The 19,842-nt window shown below is 40.0% G+C and overlaps 1 protein-coding gene and 1 long non-coding RNA gene across 3 annotated transcripts; one reads left to right on the plus strand and one right to left on the minus strand.

Annotated features, from left to right (window-relative positions):
• Positions 1-999: 999 nt before the first annotated feature.
• On the minus strand, positions 1,000-13,275 carry LOC147479765 (disease resistance protein RGA2-like). 2 transcript variants are annotated; one of them, XR_015205071.1, is made up of 3 exons: positions 9,750-13,275; positions 1,771-1,853; positions 1,000-1,688 (listed from the first exon to the last, which is right to left on the minus strand). XR_015205071.1 is itself a non-coding variant. In XM_086578063.1 (2 exons), exon 1 carries the CDS (start codon positions 13,157-13,159, stop codon positions 9,755-9,757), a length of 3,405 nt encoding a protein of 1,134 aa, XP_086434189.1. In that variant the 5' UTR covers positions 13,160-13,275; the 3' UTR covers positions 1,000-1,853; positions 9,750-9,754. The 2 variants fall into 2 exon arrangements, 1 of the variants encoding a protein (XP_086434189.1); XM_086578063.1 differs by having other exon boundaries at positions 1,000-1,853.
• LOC147479766 (uncharacterized) lies at positions 1,853-11,154 on the plus strand. The gene is made up of 2 exons (XR_015205072.1): positions 1,853-2,382; positions 8,566-11,154. It is a non-coding gene; the product is annotated as an uncharacterized LOC147479766 (long non-coding RNA).
• Positions 13,276-19,842: the final 6,567 nt, after the last annotated feature.

A 19,842-nucleotide genomic window follows, 5' to 3' on the forward strand; every position in this document is an offset into this window, starting at 1 on the left:
GTAAATAAGCCATTGAACTAGGGTAGTTACCAGAGAGATTATGTTTTGCAATATTCACGTAAGTCAATTCCTGCAAATCCTTCCAACACTAGGGGAGTTTCACCTGACAAAAGATTGTCTGAGAGAAGAAGAGCACTCTAACTCTTCATCTGACAAATGGATGAGGGGATGGTTCCCACTTATAAAGTTTTCAGAAAGATCGAACTGCATCAACCTTGGCCTCGTCGTTCAACAGAATGTCCCGAGAACAAGTCGCTCCCAAGGTTTAAAGATCTCAATACGGATGGCGCAAGTGGAGGAGACTTCGAGCTATTTATATATTGGCATTTCCCCTAGGATTCGATTGTTAGCGGCAGTTCCAAAACCACTCAGATTAAGTTTTCATTCCAGCATTGCTAAGAGTCACGGAAGATAGATTCTTCTAGGATGGAAGCCAGGAAGGAAATAAGGGTCACACTTCACTACGTTCACAAAAATAAGACTAAACGGCGCAGTCCAATCAGTGTTAACTTCCAAACTAAGGCCTTCGGAGATGGTAAGACTTTCTTTCAGTTAGTCTGGTGATATTAGGCAAAGTGAACTTTCGATATTTGGCCTTCCCAATAATTACCAGAGAGGTCCAAGACAAGCAATAGTGCAAGTTGGCCAAGACCTTCTGATGTAGTATTACTGGCCCCTCTTCTTGCGCCAGGATTACTTCTACTTGTGATTGTTGTGAATAAGTAAATGCATTTCATACTTTACATCTTCTACATAGGCTATTAATCAGAACAACTATATGATGTTTACCAATAGAATTAAACACCATACATATTTTATTTATTTATTTTTTTGTGCTTGGTATGTTATTTTTTGTATATCAAAATTGGAAAATAGCTTAAATGGTGTTGAGAAAAAAAAAATTCTTTCTATTTTTTCTCTCAGACTCTTCATCAATATTGTCATCATTAAGTAAAGCAATGGACTGAAATATATCTTAATATATAGGATGCAGAAAAGTCAGTGAAAGCATTGTCAAGCTCAGTGATGTCTGAAGAATTACCATAAATACGCTAAAGCTTACAATGCACAATCCTTTCTACATAAGTACACCTAAATCAAAAGGTGGAGATTGAAAAAAACAAAAAAAATACAAATCAAAATATGTACATAAAGAAATATTGTTTCACCGCATCTTGCACAAAAGAAACTTCTTTTTGGATGGCTACATCTTTGATTATCTTCCATTGCCTCATATGAATACGGTAATTCTCAGGTTCATAGCCAACATCCACCTTAGAACAGGTCAGGCTAACAGTATTGGCTCTTGGATAAAGTCGGACTGCGCAGGAACACTTGCCAGAAGCCCTTGAGCAGTGACACTTAATACTTGATGAAGACGAACTGAGCTTAACTAATTTCACCTGAATATTGGCCTGCCAAAGTTAGGTCACGCATTCCTCTGTCCCAACACGTCAAGCATGGAAGAGCCTGAGGTTGCAAAGAACAAATCTGACTTCAAAGTTCAAGAAGTGGCACATACTGACCGTTCAGGTGCTGCAAATTTCCTACTCAATGAGTGAGTACCTTGGACTTAAAATCTTTGGCTTCATCTGAATGAGGTACAGAGACACTAGCCAGAAGCTCAAAGAGTTATGAACTGCAGTTTTCATGGGGATGCTCTTCCCTGAGATATCTGTCATTTCTACCTATTTGGGAAAATTGATAGAACCGAGTTGGTTAGGGCTTCACATTCTTGTTCTAAGAAGAAAGCATATGAGAAGAACTGACCTGAACGAACTCCATCTTCATATTACCCTGTTGGATTTGGATTTGGATCAAAGGTGCAGTTGGCGCTCAGTTATCCTTCGAACCTTCCAATTTGAAAAAAAAACGTTAGACCACACTTTAAACTTAAGGCTTTGGCATTTTTTACATATAACACGATATGGCTCAATAAATTCCCCCACATTAAGGACACTAACAAACATTATAAATCACCTATTTGAAATTAAATCTAGGAGATGACATCAGCCATTTAGTATTCAGTTATTCACTGATTCACCCTATGTACTCAGACATCTCCTAATCACCACGTTCTGACAGCGCCTCAATAATTGGCAATTTGGCATCATAGGTCGTGGAAGTTAGGGAAGAAATTAAGGTGAGTCAAATGCTTTTCAAGGTTTATCAGAGATGTAATGGTACATCTTCTAACTTGAAAAATTAAACAAAAAATATACCATTTATATACTGAAGATAGAATTTCCAAATAAAGAAGGCTGGACATACGATTCAAGCTATTTGTGTCTATTTCCAGAAAAGAGAGGCATCACAAACAAGCTATCCTATCCGAGGTGAAAAATACACAAGACTAAATTGTTACGATGCATGACCTAGGAGGTTTTTTTTTTTTCTCAGTAAGCAAAAATTTGTATTGATAAAGGTGGTTTTGGGGTGGTGGAGGAGAGTACATGAGGAGTTACTTACAGTCTACTCACACAGTAACACTATAAGAACTTAACAAAACCTATAATAAACCTGTTCTCGAACCTCCCATTTGGTTATCCATGGGGTTTTACAATAAAACAACTTGATCATTGTCTTGCAACCGACCGAGTACTTTGCCAATTGATCTGGCTGTGAAATTGGCTTCTCTCCAAACCGGAGTCAATTTGCGATGAGTCTAAAAGATTTATGCATCTCTCGCCATTTTCGCTTCATACACCAAGGTACACTTGAAGTTCCAAAAGCATTAACCGCAGATGTCGAAGTCCGACTCCACCCATACCTTCCTCCAATTTCTCTTAATAGCATACTCCATCGCCTCTAGAATTGCTAAACATTCAGCTATGAAATTCGCCCCGATGACCAATATTCCCGCAAAGACACTGGGAACACACATTCATAATTTCTAAAGCACACACCATAGCCCGAAGGGGCGGGGATTACCACAAGAAGCCCCATCGACATTAACTTTTATGATATCACCCTCGGTGGGTACCATTTGCAATCCTTAATCCTAGGTGCCCTCCTTAGCTTGTTTTGTAAACCCCAATTCTTCAAGATACTTAGACTCACTACCCCTCTTTTCATCCGACCAGAGCAAAGGCAAGAAGAGAATTGGATATTAGTCCTCAATTGTGCTTTTCTTTGACATAGACTCGCTTGTTCCCTTCAAAGATGCATCGATTTCTACTTCTCCAGTTGATGACCATGCCGCTAATACCGCCGACACCCACAACCGCTTAACGAGAACCGCTTCTTCTATGTAGCCTAAGTGCCTCCAAAAATTTGTAAAATTGTCGTTACATCCAAACTGAAATCCAGCCCATTCCCATAGCTTCTTTTGCTCTCAGCACAATCCCACAAAATATGTTGGAGTGTATCAGCCGCATTACATCCCATGTAGCATCTAGAAACTAGTTTAACACCTCTTTTTGGAGAGACTCATCGCTGGCAAAGACAGTTCATAATAGCTTCCAAGCAAGATTCGAGATCTTTGGTTGCAACCAATTGTGCACAAATGTTTGCACCACCAAGAGCCCCGGTGCTCTCCTTCTAATTGTCTCAAATGCAGATTGAACCGAAAATTGACCTTGTTGGTCGCTTCCAAATCGCATGGTTCCGCCCCATTGATAATAGGTACAGCTGATTTAAGTTAAACCCCGCGAATCATAAGAATGACTTGAAGAGCTCGAGGGATAGACCATGCACCATCGAGATAATACTACTAACCTTAGCTTTACATCCCTCGAGAACCTCCCGGTTGTAATTGTAGCCTCTGTTGAATTGATTGCTCCCCAATCCAGCCAGCCTCTCCATAGATCTACCTTCTCACCGAGCCCAAAATCCATCGAGCCCTAGAAGAAACTTCGTGCAAAGCCCACTTAATTCCCTCGCCATATAGTAGACTTTGCATAATAGTTTATCAACTCTTCGCCTCTAGTAAAGAACTTCTTTTCTCATGAAAAACAGCATAATCATCATCATTAAACCTTATATGCCAAGCTAATTTCATTAACAAAGCCAGATTTAACTCCTTCAATCTTCTCGATAACGGAGACCACCCTCTTTTCGAGGTTTGCAAACTTTTTCCCACGAGGTTGTCACTAGTCTTTTCAGAGCTGGATTGCCCGGCCCGAGAAAAATTCCTTAACAGTTCTTCTCGACTTCTTTTATGATGCTTACAGCCACTTGTAGACTCCCATGTTGTACAACCGGAATACTAGACAAGACCGAATTTTATGAGAACACTCCTCCCTTGAAAGGATAGTAATTTTCCTCTCCAACCTGTAATCCTCTTTTTATCTTGTCTATCAAGGAGCTAACACAACTCTAGTAACCTTACCTTTGATCAATCCACCCCGGATATTTCTCGGGTAGAGCTCCCACTTGAATATTCAAGAGTTGTTGCAAGTGATGTCTTCTTTCCATATTCATACCCCCAACAAACATCCTACTCTTATTCTTGTTCATAATCGACCCGAATTTAAACTTGATATCTCTCCATAAGATCAGCTATGTTAGACACACTTCTAGCATCCCCTTTGCTAAAAAAATAATAACATCATCTCAGATACAAAAGGTGAGTAGGGCTAGCAAATCCCTTTAACCATCTGTAAGAGGTTTAGATAAACCCGTAAGCCCTCAATGAAGTTGAGACCCCCTCGCCAAAGAGTCCTCTCTAGCTAGTGCAAACAATGTGGGAAAGAGGATCCCCGCCTTTAAACCTCTTTTTGGCGCTTATGAACCCAATAGGACCTCCATTCAACAAAATAGACAACCTAGTCGTGCTAAGGAGAGCCAGGATTAGCCTATTCCATTTTTCTGAAAAACCAAATCTTTTCAAAACCTCAAACAAGAAATCCCAACTCAACGCGGTCATATGCCCGAAGTTATGTCCACCTTGATGGCTATACTCCCACCATATCTCTTCTTATCCAGTTCATTTATCATTTCGATGCAAAACCAATACTAGCTTGAGAGTTTTCGCCTTTGACAAATCCACTTTGTTCTTTTCAAACCGGTCATCGATGATAGTATTGAGCCTTTGTTGCATAATTTTGGAGAAGATCTTGATCGTAAAGTTACTCATACATATAAAGTCCATCTTTGTGATAACTTAGAAGCACTCCTATCTTTTGGAACTAAAGTAATGAAACTCGTGATTGCCACCATTGGGTATGATACCTTCCCGAAAAAAAGATTTGACCAAGATTACAAACATCATAACCGATCAAATCCCCCAAAGAATGAACATAGAAGTGGCCATTGTATCCATCGGGCCCGGAGAGTCGGGTAGCCTTCATGTTATTCATGCCGGTCCAAATTTCACACTCAGAGGAATTAAGACAACATCATATTGCCTCGTGATCTGTTATTTTGTGTGGTATCAAATTCAAGAGTAGCTCTTCATCCATATTCACCTCCTCCTTATACAGAACTTGTCGGTATAATATCGACAATGTAATGGGAGATATCAGCTTGACTATGTAGTAGGACATTATCTTCAGTTTGCAATTCCAGTATTAGAGACTTTGTCTGCCTTATTTGACAGATTCTGTGAAAATAAGCCGAATTCTTGTCGTTACCATTCAACCAAGAATCTTTGCTTTTCATCTTCCAAAAGTACTGCGTTTTCCGCCGCCAGCAGAGCCTCTTCCTTCTCTTCCATTTCAGTTTTGCATCGATCATTTTGTAGGATCATTGTCGGCCTCAGCTTGTGCCAATGCAAAACTTGCTTGGGCTTTATTCACAGCTTGCTCAATGTTACCAAAAACAGATATGTTCCAGGTTTTGAGTGACTCCTTTAACATTCGAAGCTTCTTATTCATACAGAAAATGGGAGAGCCCTCAACAAAAGACGGCCAGGAACACTTCATGAAATCTTTGAACTCTTTATGACTAGTCCATGCTTGGTTGAATCTAAATGGTACATTGTGCGGGCTAGAATGTGAGCCACTGCCCAAAGAATGGGGCATGGTCGACCCTCTCTAGAACCCACCTTATACCTCCAACCACCAAATTTTGAATCCACCTGATTATAGAACACTCTATCAAGCCTAGCAAGAATCCTCCCTGAGCCATGCTGGTTATTACACCAAGTATACTTGAGACCCACATGATCACTAGGCTGCAAATCACAGTTATTGTACCAATTTAAAAACTCTAGCATCGAAGACCTTCTAGGAGGCAGACCCCCCTTTTTCTCATCATTATGTAAGACAACATTGAAATCCCCTAACACTACCCAAGGTAGATTAGGCATAAGATTTTCAAGCTCAACCCAAAGTTGTCTTCTCTGCACCATAAGACAAGCTGCATGAACTGCAGTAACAACACAGTCCTCTACGAGCACTGTAACATGTTGAGCAGAGGCATGGATAAGGCTAACATTCACTCCTCTCCTCCACAAAATCCAAATATTGCCTTTTCTATCACTTGTTTCATTGTGAAAAAATTGATAATCTAAATAAGAAAGTCCCAGAGACAACACCGAATCACTCTTTGGCTTCCTCTTTGGCTCCGCAATACATAGAATCTCAGGTCTAAACTGCTGTAAAAACTCTTTGATTCTAGATAAAGCATTATTCTTACCAATACCCCGCACATTCCAGTAAATGATCTTCATTAATTAGAAATAGGGGTTTTCTTCTGCTCCTGCACTCTCGACCTGGTTCCGGGTGGAGAAACAGGTTGAGCTTTATATTTAGTGTTCTGTTTTTTTTTCTTAGTTGAAGCTTCAGGGTCCTGGGCTTCCAACCATCTTGTAGCAACTTGAATCACCTCCTTCTCAACTGGCGACTGAAGCTGACCTTCCAATAAGCTTTCGAATCCCGAAGCAAGACTCTGAAAGCCATTGTGTACGACTATAGGGCCAGTAGTTACTGGTTGAGACTCTGGTATATCTATATGGTCCACAACCACATCAGCTACACCTAGTGCTAGGACCAAGCCTACATTGTCCACCGGTGCAACCTCTTCATTAATTACTGCTCCCGCTGCCTCTTCTACTAGATTTCTCACGGCTGTATCTATAGCTTTGTGTACCATTATACCATCCTCTTGGGAGTCATGAACCACTAAGGCCCTTGACATACTTTCCTGCTCTTTGTCTTTCACGTTCCCCATATCCTGTTCAGTGTTTGTCCTCATAACAAATTCTTGCACAGTATCAACTGCATCCTCAAAACCTTGTTCGCTGTCCACTGTCTCGGCATCCTCTTCATAAACTGAATTGTCATCTGCCTCCCCATCGGTGTCCATGTCATTATCTGTTCCCACATTCTCTCCAACTTCTTGATCCTTATCCACCATTACTACTTCCACAACTTCATTTGATGGTGGACTAGATTCTGTAACATTCAGTGCTTCGGTTTGCTTCGCTTTCTGTCTCCATCTTTTCTTTTGGTTTTTGCTCATTTGGTTCTCCTTGTCACCTCCTTCTTTCGTAGAGATCGTCGGAGCTGTAGGCGCTGCTATCAGATCTTTCTTGAGGAGCCTGCAATCTCCCACCAAGTGACCCACAATTTTGCAATGGTTGCAAAATTTTGGCAGTTTGCCTAATCGGACTTCTTGCCAGAATTCAATATTAGTACCTTCAACTTCCACTAAGATTTTATCAGGGACAGCTTTCGACAGATCTACGTCTACTAGAACACTTGCATAATACCCATTGTCTCTTTCCAGTGAGTTCTTATCTACTCGAATAGGATTTCCGATAGTTCTTCCCATTGCCATGAGACTCTCCACCTCCCAGTATTCAAAACTGAGCCCGGGAAATTTCACCAAAACTAGAGCAGTTGAGTGTCTGTGAGTTTCAATATTGAAATTTGGTGTCCATGGTGATATTCTGAGTAGTTGCGAACCAAGATACCATGGACCACCGAAACTCACTTTTTTGAAATCTATATCATTCTTAAATCTCAACATTAAATAACCCTTACCCAGTGGTGAGATCTTAACTGCTTCCGTCATGCCCCATTTAGTGTTAGCTTCAGCTCTAGCACTCTCCAAGTTCAGTTTTAGCATGTCCAGCCTTGCTACTAAAGCATATTTGCATGCCTCTAAACCTTTTTCCACAGATTTGGCTGACAATTTAATTGCTACAGTATTTCCCCTCTTGCTTGGAATGGGAAGAGATTCCAGTTCCACTGTTTGTGTCATTCTGTCCCTTGCTTTGTCAGCATAAGACATCTTCCTTTCATTGTTGTTGCTTGGGTTCGTTGCGGCTTCTTCACTATTCGGAAGCAAGACTCGTGTAGCTTGTTGGCTTGCAGCCTGTTCTTTCAATGGTTCGCCTTGACTGATGACTATTCTTGGTGCTGGGATTTGTTCAAACTCTGAAAGATCCATGTTGGACGGAGAAAATCCTTCAATCCAGCCAGCTTCCTCAGAAAACCCCCCCAAAAGGGGAAGCTTTTCTCTCTTTTTCCCTCCAAGTACGGTTTTGAAGAGATAAAAGATACTAAAAGAAGAAATAAAAGTTCACGAAATGACTCTATTAACCCTGAGAAAAATCGCTCTCTAGTCGCTCTCTAATCGCTCCCCATTTAAACTACAGCATCCAAGGGATCCTAGGAGGTTCTAATGTATGTAATATATGTGATCTTAGTTTGTATGTTGATGTACATAAAAATTGTTAACATGGCACTTGAGCTGGCGTTTAAATAACAATCATCTTGTTCGAAACGCTCTCGGCCAACCTGACCTGAAATGTCATCATAGAGCTGCAGTTATGATCTAATACATTATTATTATTTAAGAATAGGAAAGAGGGAAGGGGAATAAAAGACGAATTCAAGTGTAAGCTAGGTTGTAAAGCTACCAAGTGTACTGTCAGGATCTAATGCCTATGATGGTACTTCATTATATACATACAAGCACAGACCACCGATTAGCTAAATGGTGCACTCAATTTCTTAACCAGAAAGTTAATTTTTTAGGTATGGTGTTCTAGTTAGAGAGTGTAGATGGTTTACAGACGGGCGGCTGCCAATGAGCTCAAATATGAAGAGCTTGGGTTTTGGTAACAGAATAGCATAGCTAGCTGATTACTCATGGCACTGCAACTGTATAAACAAATAAACCTACAGACTCAGTAATTAAGGACGCCATGCAATGCAATATACCATCATAGAACTACATGGTGTCTTACATAATTTCAAATGATGATTTACCTAGCTTATTCATGCACATCAATCAGAATAAGCTAACATGTCTTTTGAGTGCACTTGTGTTTCTTGCTTTCCAAAATTCTTTAGGTCACTTCCTAAGAAATTTAGTCATACTGCATCAGATGGGTTCCAGTGCTAGCTTTCCACCTTTCACATATGAATATGTTTTTATTATATCCAACTCTGGACAAATAAAAGGTTTAACACGTTAAATTGACAATAAGTTTTCTCTACATAGATGCTTCCATAGGGTTTTATACTTGGACAAATTATCTGATATGAAAATAAAGCAAATCCATGAGATGGATGAAAACAACAAAATGCCCACAAACGTAGTAGGAACATATGAGAATCACTGAAACGTAAATATAAAGTGTGGTGTAAAAAAGAAAAGTAAAAGCACAACCAAATATCACACACCCATGTCAAGGTAACTAAGATATAAATATTAACCAATAAAAAAGATAAATCACATACGAATATGTTGAAAATTAACAGTTATCCTGACAAAATAAAAATAAAGTCAAGAGATTCACTATGTTGTTAATGAAAAAATAGACAATTATGTAGAGAATGAGATAAGTAACATACCCTAATCATTGGAGTTTATGGTTTCGGAATTCAACATGATTCTCAACTCGAAGGTTGGGAATCCGGTTCCAGTCCTCGCATCTTCTATGTAGCTCTGGATGACATTGGAGGACGCGAAGCGAAGTTAGTGCTGGAAGCTCTAGCAGCCACTCTGGTAACTTTCTCAAATTCTCGCAATCCCTAATATCAAGAGTTTGAAGTCTATGGACATGTTGTATTTCCTCTGGCAAAGATGTCAACTGAGGCAACCAACGCAACTCTAAATCTCGAAGGGAAATGAGGTGCTGAAAATCAACCGACATGATTTCCAATTCTGGACAACCCCAAAGTTTCAACGTCTGGAGGGCTGTTAGATGTTGCAATGATGATTCAGATAGAGATTTTAGACTCTGACAATTGCAAACCATCAATTCCGAGAGTGAAGTCAGGTTTTGTAATCCCTTCGTCATAGATTTCAAACCTCCACATCTCCAAATCTTCAAGTTACGTATTGTTGAAAAGTTTTCTAGTTCCGTAGGAAGCCTTCTCAGTTTGTCGCAATCGTTGATGAGCAACTCTTGCAGACATGTAAGGTTTCGTAGAGGTGCTTCTGGAAGAGTTTCCACTTCATTAAATTCCGTAATACCAAGGCGAGAAAGATTGTGTAGTTTTTCCACCGACTTCAGCGAAGGATCATTGCCTTTCCCCACAGATAATCTTGTAATAGAAGACGGCAGTGGCGTGGGTATTTTCAATTTGGGGCATTTATTAATATCCAATACTTGGAGGCAAGAAGGGAGTAGCAGACAATTTGAAGACCATCCTTCCACGTTAGGCATATCATCTAGTCTGAGGGAAGTCAGTTTTGGGAGTGCAGTAGAAGACCCTACCCAACCAGGCAACATCACACCTGGGTATCCATAAACAGCCAATGCTTGGACGTTAGAGTGAGGCTGGATTGCTTCTAACACCTCTTTGCTGTTATTGCATTTTATTTCAATGTCTACATCAACAACTCGCCACCGTAGGCATAGATATGAAAGGTTCTCCTTACTCCTTAAGTTGGCTTTGTAAGCATCCATTGGATCAAGCACATACTGAAGCCCATTTATGCTTAATCCTCCTTCAAGATGGTTTAGCTTCTCTAACTCCAGAATACCAGCAGAGTCACTAAGTTGACTCACCCCAAACGAACTTAAATGCTTGAGGCAAGTCAATTCACCAATTCCTAACGGCATGCAAGTCAACTTTGCATCATGAATGCCAAAGCCATTGCTAACGCCGATCACTAGTTTTTTGAGTTTCCTCATGTTGCATAAGTACTTAGGCAACATTTTCAGATTGCGACAATATTGTAGGTTCAAGGTCTGTAAATTTGTTAGGCTGCAAATGGATTCAGGAAATACTATGATTCCACTCTGTGAAACATCAAGGCACCTCAACTGTTTCAAGTTTCCGATTGATGGTGGTAAAGCTGTTAATTTTAAGTTGTCTCTTAACACTAGTATCTGCAAATTTTTTAGATTACAAATGGATTCAGGTAATGATGCAATGTCCATGTTACTGAGGTTGAGATACCTCAAGTGTTTTAAACGACCGAAAATAGGTGGTAGACTTCTGAAGATCCATAAATTGCTGAGATCTAGAACTCTTAAGTATTCAAGTTGCGAAAGTCTTGATAAAAAGGGCTCTAAAAGGGAATTGGTTGTACAGTGGAGGAAAAGTATTGTGCGGCAAAATGATTGGGATTTAAAAATTGTGTTCAAAGTTGCTTGCGATGGTGCCAAATCATATGTCACAGATACATGTCGGGCCTCCTGAGGAACATCTCCTATCTCACCAATTTTCACAGACAAACAATCATTGACCATAACTGAGCATGCAAGATCATGCATGAGATCGTGCATCTTAAACGTAACTTTTTGCAAAGCTACATTTTCATACATGTCTTGGAAGAAAGAGCGCCTCAGTAACTCGTTGAAAACTTCGCCACCGATGTCTTCCACCTCCACCCATCTACTAGATTGGATAAAACCATTTGCCATCCATTGATAAATCAGTTCTTCTCTCTCCATTTCAGAATCTTTTGGATAAATGGAGCAATAGGCAAAACACTGCCTCAAAATTGGAGGTAAATGGTTATAACTCAATCTGAGTGCAGGTAAGATGGTATTCTCTCCATATTCTTGGAGAGTCCAAATTTCACTGTCTCTAATACATTTCCAAAATTCATTGCTTTTAGAGTGTAACAAGCTTCCTAGTGCTTTTACAGCAAGAGGTACACCTCCGCACTTGTTTATAATCTCCTCGCCGATTTGTATCAAGTTTGGAGCGATCTCCTCAATCCCCATACCATAAGCATATTGGTTAAACAGAAGCCAACAGTCACGCTTTGATAGAAAATTAAGGTTATGTGTTGGATTAATGATACATGTGGTAGAGTCTACAAATGTTTGGAAACATATATATATAGAGTCTACTACAGTTTGGAGACGAGTTGTTACAATGACTGAACTTCCTTTATCCCCACATGTTAGAAGATGTATTATTTCACTCCATTTCGCTCGGTCATAGTCCCAAACATCATCCAACACAAGTAAAAACTTCTTGTTCTTTAATAATTTTTTGAGGTAGTTTTGCATAGAATTTAAGTCTGCAAGATCACAGGCTCTTTCAGAGAGAGATTCTATCATCATTTTTGTAAGTTTTTTCAGACTGAAGTCATCAGAGACACAAATCCAAATTCTGGTGTGGAATTCATAAACCACCCACTCATCATTATAGATCAATTGAGCAAGGGTAGTCTTTCCTAAGCCACCAATTCCTAGTATGGGACATATGGAAAGATTATTTTGACTGCTGGCATTGTGTTGCAGTATCTTCACGATACTTTCTCGGTCCTCAACTCTTCCATAAATCTGTGGCACAGTTAGAAAAGAGCTAGTCTCTCGGTCTTGAACAAAATCTTCAACTCCATTGTTCACAACTCCAGAATTTAAATGGAATTTAGATATCCCAGCATCAGTTTCATCAAACTTTTCTCGCACTTCTTTAATTCTTTTTCCTATCTGGTGACCAAACACAAATTTGAAACCAGAAAAAGTTGAAAGGAAGTAACTTACTTGCTCCGCATAACTCATCTCGCCGACCTCTGACTCCGGCAGTCGAAATTCCAATACGCAATCATCCACGATGTCCTCAGCATCGTAAGCAGCCTCCTTGATCTTTCTAAGCCAAACTCTAATCGACTTGACTCTAATTTGTTTCGTCTCGGCATCATCAAGGACATCTCGGATACTAGACAGATTGCCTAAGAGTTTCTCCAAGTCCTTCCTAACATCATAGGGTAGACCAAACTCATCCGACCGAATAAGAGAGGTCAAATTTGTTAAGATGGAGTCGACAAGTGGAGAGACAAGCACCTCAGCCATCTCTTCTTGTCGTGAGTAATGATGAAACTTGTTTGTGTTTGCAGAAAGGCTAAGAAAATTGATCAGAAAACAGAGCAAATGAGATGTTACCAGTTACAATGAACAAATCAATTAAAGGCTCTACTTATATAGAGATGAGAAATTCACATGGTGTCTACGTTGAAGCTTCCATTTGTTTTATATAAAAACCATTTGATGGAATAGCTTGTTTTATGCATGAAAACCCATTTGTTATTTATAGTAGTGGAAGGCCATGTGCTAAGAGGCGCCTAAGACGACGACTTGTAATAAACGTAGTCAACTTGCTATTGAGATAGAGTTAAGCTAAGCTATATATATTATATATAATCGAAGAGTGAAATCAGGGCAATGATTTAAGTTTAAGCAATGCAACGTACCTTGATACTTCTTCAATTGTTCAAGGACCTTACATTATCGATCAGAGCATAGAACATATTTCTGTCAGATATTCATCAGATCCTAATGGAGCATGCACCTTAAATGACTATGTTCACTACTTCACTGCATAGAATTAAAGTGATATTAATTATTTACTTTAACACATTGTCGAACAACTTTTGAACTGAATTACCTCGACATATTTTGATACCCATTCTGTATCCCAGACTCATTTGAGAATTATTGACGCAAAAATGGATCATTGTTGCACTGGAATTTCCAGTGAACAGGTGAAAGCCATGCCTAATGCGCTTCTAATTTTTAATGTGAAAATAATGTTGCACTAAAATTGAACATCGTCGAAAGTGCATCCAAAATGGGTGAGTTGAAAATTGTATGTTGATGCTGTCAGCCTGTCACCAATTCAGTCATTCTCATTGTTTAGTAGGCATATCCTTTTCGATCTTAATTTCTAGAAAACTAATACAGGTTCAGCCAAAGTCATAGCATTCTAAACTATCTCATACTAAACTAATATATTAACAGATAACACTCAACCTATATAGCGCAGGTCTCTCTCTTTCTTTGGCCATTTTCTATGAATTTTTGGATTTAAAATCAGGGAATGAATCCGGCTTTGGTGGTTGGACATGTGCAAACTATTTATTTTTCCACGCCTTTGAGTTGAATCAGAAGCTTGTGTAGGTTGGGTTTAAATTATCAATTAAAAGCTTAATATTTATTGCTAGTCGTTTGTAAATGTGATTGATTTGTACCAAAATAAGTACCTAATTGCTTCTTTTCGTTTACTTTCGAACTTGTTTGGGTAGAAACTCGCCCAAACACACCAATGGTTTCGTAAGGGAGGTTGTTGCAATGAACTGTTGAGACTGTACCTTCAATGGCTGCCTACGTATCCAAATCGTTCTCTGGAATCAAGTCTCTCAAATGAACGTAGTTCTTTGTTTCAGAGGAATGGGGTATTTATAGGATAATAATGATAAATATTATTTCCTTTATTGATACATAATATTCTGTAATTATGTAAAGTTTTAATATGGAAGCATATCTTGCCAAATATATTTTCTAAATCTGAAACTGCTATATCTAGCTTATGATGCCATAATTTTGAGCAGACAGGCACGCCATAAAATTAGGCGGCCCGGCAGGCACGCCATAAAATTGGGTAGGCAGCACGCGCCATAAAATGGGCTGCATCGCACGCCATAAAATTAGGCGAGGCAGCACGCCGCCATAAAATTAGTGCACGCGCCATAAAATTAGCAGCTGCGCGCCTACGATTTTGCTACCGGCGCCATGATTTTGGGCAAAGGTGCACATAGTAGTGGGTGGCTATATTATAATAGTACCCAACCCAACGTTGATTGTTTATGGGGTACAGATATGGTGGCACATACACCCCCTCTTTGCCGGATGGAACTAGTTCCTTGTGGTGAAGAATAATAATAAAAACTAGTTCGAAAAAGAATCTGACGGCCGGTGGAAGTTATAGACAAAGGTGAAGATTGTGAAAAGAAAGCAACCAAAGGTTGTTTGCTTGGCATGAATGCCTAAAAGGCTGTTTATGCGGCCATGAAATTGATCGTTGTTTTTGTTCATCGCTTAGTTTCAAAGCAACACCGGTGGTATGAAAACACTCAATACTAATAAGATGGAGAAACTTTTGGGCATTAAATGTATTGTAGTCGCCCCCAATTGTTGGCATTTCACTGGAGAAACAACCATGTTTTACGGCAGTTGGATAGATATTCCAACTATTCAATGTCAACCAATGCTTACCCTCAGTTTTAAGTTGTGTATAAAATATTGGTGAAACTTGAGCTTTGTTGTAAAACTTGAGCTTTTGTGGTGCATGGATTGCAAATGCAAACTCCACGACTTTGTGATGCACGAACTTTTTGCTGCATGGAGAGAGATGTTGAAAATGCACCCTCCATGGCTTGGTAATGCATGGAGTAAGGTATTGCAAACGTAAACTCTATGACTTTTTGGTGTATGGAGAGAGGTGTTGAAAACGCAAACTCCATGACTTTTTGGTGCATGGAGAAAGGTGTTGAAAACGCAAACTCCACGACTTTTTAGTGCATGGAGAGAGGTGTTGAAAACGCGAACTCCACGACTTTTTGGTGCATAGAGAGAGGTGTTGAAAACGCAAACTCCATGACTTTTTGGTGCATGGAGAGAGGTATTGAAAATGCAAACTCCATGACTTTTTGGTGCATGGAGAGAGGTGTTGCAAACGCAAACTCCATGACTTTTGAATTTGTATATGTTTTGTATAGTTGAGCCTTCATATCAATTGTTTGTCTTTAAGAATGGTAACTGAGTAATTGATATATATTATTTTTGACTAACTAACTGAATGAAAATAAAGAACTATAGAATAATTCATTTTATTGATGATTGATAATCTGAAAAACAAAAGAAGATTACTTCAAGGCCCAGTTCTAAGGAACTGTCGACCCAAACTACTAAGTGTTTGGCTTGATAAAAACACATCCTAATCCAGAGCCGGATTTGTTGTGTGAGCCGTCCATGTAAACCATCCATGAATCGGGTGATGGGGCCGTAAGATTTGTTGGGCCTTCCTCGCCCCCAACTGCTGGCGCTTCACTAGAGATGCATTCGTCTTGGTTGACTTCAGAGACGAAATCGTCGATAGGGAAATCTGCCATTTGGGATACAAGTGCATGACCCTTTTCTGAAACGCGAGGTTCAAAATTGATGCTATAAGCACTTAAGTAGATGTCCCATTCTGCGAGTCTACTTGATTCCTGGGCACTTTGAAAAATTTTGCGTATAGGATATTCCGTGTATACTTTGACCAGTCTTCCTTGGAAATATGGCTTGAGGCGTATGGCAACATGAACTAACGCTAGAGCAATTTTTTCCATTCTCGAATATTTGCTTTCCGCCCCCGTTAGTGTTTTACTAATGAAGAAGATCGGACGACCGCCTTCTCCATCGATGAACAGGACTGCACTTATCGTATATGATCTGTAGCGCCAAGTAAGCTCCAACAGGTTGCCCCCAGTAGCTAATTTGGCCAAGATTGGTGGTGAGACCAGGTAGTTCTTGATTGACTGAAAGGCATTTTCACAATCGTCATTCCACCTTGCTGAGTCTTTTAATGTCTGAAAGAAAGGACGACACCGGTCCGAGTATTTAGAGATGAAACGATTTAGTCTTTGCTAAAAGAGTCTGTTGAATCTCTTTTTTTGTTTTTGGAGAGGGCATGGCTTGAATGGATCGGATCTGTTCTGGGTTAGCTTTGATGCCTCGATGAGTCATCAAATACCCTAGAAATTTCCCTGATACCAGTCCGAAAGCACATTTCAAAGGATTTAGCCGCCTGTTGAATTCATCAATTCTGTCAAAAACTGATTGTAAGTCAGAATTATGATCTCCACTGTGTTTGGATTTTATCACCATGTCATCAATATAAGCTTCCATTGTCTTGCCCAACATATCTCCGAATATGGTGTCGATCATCCTCTGGTACGTAGCCCCTGCGTTTTTTAAACCGAAAGGCATAACTTGGTAACAAAAAATCCCTTTGTCAATTATGAATGCAATTGTTTCTTGGTCCTTCACAGCTAATGGGATCTGGTGGTATCCCGAATATGCATCCATAAATGATAATCGTGGGTAGCCAGACGTGGCATCCACTAATTCCGATATTCGTAGGAGAGGGTAGGGATGAATCGGGCAAGCTTTGTTAAGGTTGGTGAAATCAATGCACACTTGTCATTTTACCATCTTTCTTAGATGCGCAACCACATTAGACAACCAACTGCGGATATGAAATTGGCCAGATAAACTTAGTTGAGTAACTCGATCAATTTCCTCTCGACTTTGAGTTTTCTTTCGGGGCCATCGCGCTAGGCTTACGCGAACCGGCTTGATGGTAGGATCAATGTCAAGTGTGTGACATCCAACTTCGAGCTAATTCCTAGCATTTGTTCGACTGACCAAGCAAAAATCTTTTTGTTCTTTACGAGGAGTGCTACCATTTCCTTTTGTTCATTTTCGGTCAATTTCGCCAATATGAAAGTTGTTTCTCGCCCTAAATTCCCAATCTGAACTTCTAAGAGGATTCTATGATGGCGGTCCTTCATTTCTTGAACTAGCAAAGTGTAAATCTTGTGGGACTCCGATTCGATTTAGATATTTCGCGCGCATATCTTGAGAATTGTATTTCCCGCATATATGATGACGATATTCCTCCAAGACCTTTTTCGTGGCAGCTATATGGGAAGCCATCCGGTCGCCAAGACCTTACAAATTTGTCAAGAGATGGGAACTTTCTTTGCTGGTGAAATGTAGAGACTCTATCGCCCATCTTTGTGGAGCCGGGCCCCCTTCCTAGGATTGCATTGTAAGGGGATTTACAATTCATCGGAAGGAATTCAATGTCGATTGACTTGTCCATTAGCGTGGTAAAAGAGACTCTTCCCACTTTGGGGTTGTTGCCGTGTTGGTCAAACCCAATGATTGGATTATTTTCGCAATAATTAAATTTTTCGATAGCTGCATGTTCTTGTAGCAACCTCGCAAAAAACCAGACGAGAACTTCCAAGATCTATCATGATGCATTTGTACTTTCGCCATAATCCAACGAAAGCTGAGATGACGATAGCATCATAATGAGGATGATGGACGCCAATTAGATCTCTATCACTAAAGCATAGGGGACCAGGCTCTGTAGTTTCTGAACGAATTCCTTCAACAAAATCAATGTTATTCACGTGATAAAATTCACGCAAGAAACCGAACTTAGCTCGTTGTTCACACTTTTGCCTTGATCGTGAAATGTCATTGATTTTGGCATGACCAGCTAGTATGACATTGTGGCCAGTCATTGCTAAATTTTGCTTCACCGTTTTTGAAAGCAAAAACTCGTCTAATTGTCCCTTGTTGACTAGTCTCTGTATTTTTCCCTTGAGGGATCTGCAGACTCTTCGTTTCATGACCGAAATCATTGTGGAAGTGACACCAAAGATTTTTGTCACGTTTAGACTTAGTGTGTGTTGTAAGGGCATCGGAGGAAAAAGTAAGTTCGTCCCTTAATCTTCTCATATATCGTGATCATACTTGGCATTTAATGGAGTGAGCTTCATTTCCTCACAAACCTAGTGTTAACCTTTTCATATTTCTCTTGTTGCCCTTCCGATATGTTTTGCTTATGTTTTCCTTTACCTTCGTTTGAGTCTTTACTCGAAAAGTCTTTATCTCTAGAAGCTTTTGATCTAACATCTTTCTCCACATTAATGAACTCATTGCGTCAGGTAAACAAATCGGACTTTGATTGTGGGGGTCCCGCATAAGGGAGTTGTGGATTCCGTTTTTTTTATCAAAATGAACTCCTTCCTTGAATGCATGAATGATCATTACGCCAAGGACATCGGTGACCTCTGCTTGTACTTGGCGGAAACTAATTACTTAACTTTGCCAATGCTTCATCCTTTTTTGTCGCTTGGTGTTAAGCAAGATGTTGACATCCTTTAGGGGCGTGTCCAATTATGCTTAAACCGATCGTGTGAACTGGGTTTGCTAATTCTTGGAATGACGCGATAGATCAAGCTGGCAAGCTGGAAAGCCAACGTAGAGCTTCTCCTTTTAATGTAGGCGGAAAAAGTTTGCATAAGAGGGAGTCATCTCTGCGCCAGAGAATTAGCCTACTTTTAAATTCCATAACATGATCGTTCGGGTCACCTCCTGCTTCTTTGAACATAGGAAGGTCTGGTTGTTTGAATCCTTCCTGATGCTCTGCATTTTGTATCTTTAGAGAAAATCTCCGGACGAAATCTTCGTTCACTGCAAGGTCTTTCCATTGTGCATCAGCGACACCCACATTGGTTATTGTTTTCTTGACAATGTCTTTGATTTGTTGTTCCGTGAATGGTGCTCCTATGACTTCTAGATTTCCGATTTGAGGAGTACGTTCACTACGTTGCATCTCACGGTGTTGTCGCCCCCAACTATTGCTTTCTTCTATATTTGGCTGGTTCCTTAGGCTGCGAGACCTATGCCGATAAAAAGGGCTAAGCTGTCGAATTGGGGAGCCGCTTCTTTGGTGTCGCCGTACTCTAGGCTGACCTTTGTTAACCTGTCTGTATCGGTTTGCTGCATTCAAGCCATGTCTAAGGTCATGTTGCAATTCGTCTCAGAGGTCCTGATCTTGGCGTCTAGCATTACGTCTTATGGTGGATGTTGTCCACCTTTCTGATGTGCTATGATCGACCTTCAATGATCTTGTCATG

Source organism: Coptis chinensis, chromosome 8, assembly GCF_015680905.1.
Source record: "Coptis chinensis isolate HL-2020 chromosome 8, ASM1568090v1, whole genome shotgun sequence".
NCBI lineage: Eukaryota > Viridiplantae > Streptophyta > Magnoliopsida > Ranunculales > Ranunculaceae > Coptis > Coptis chinensis.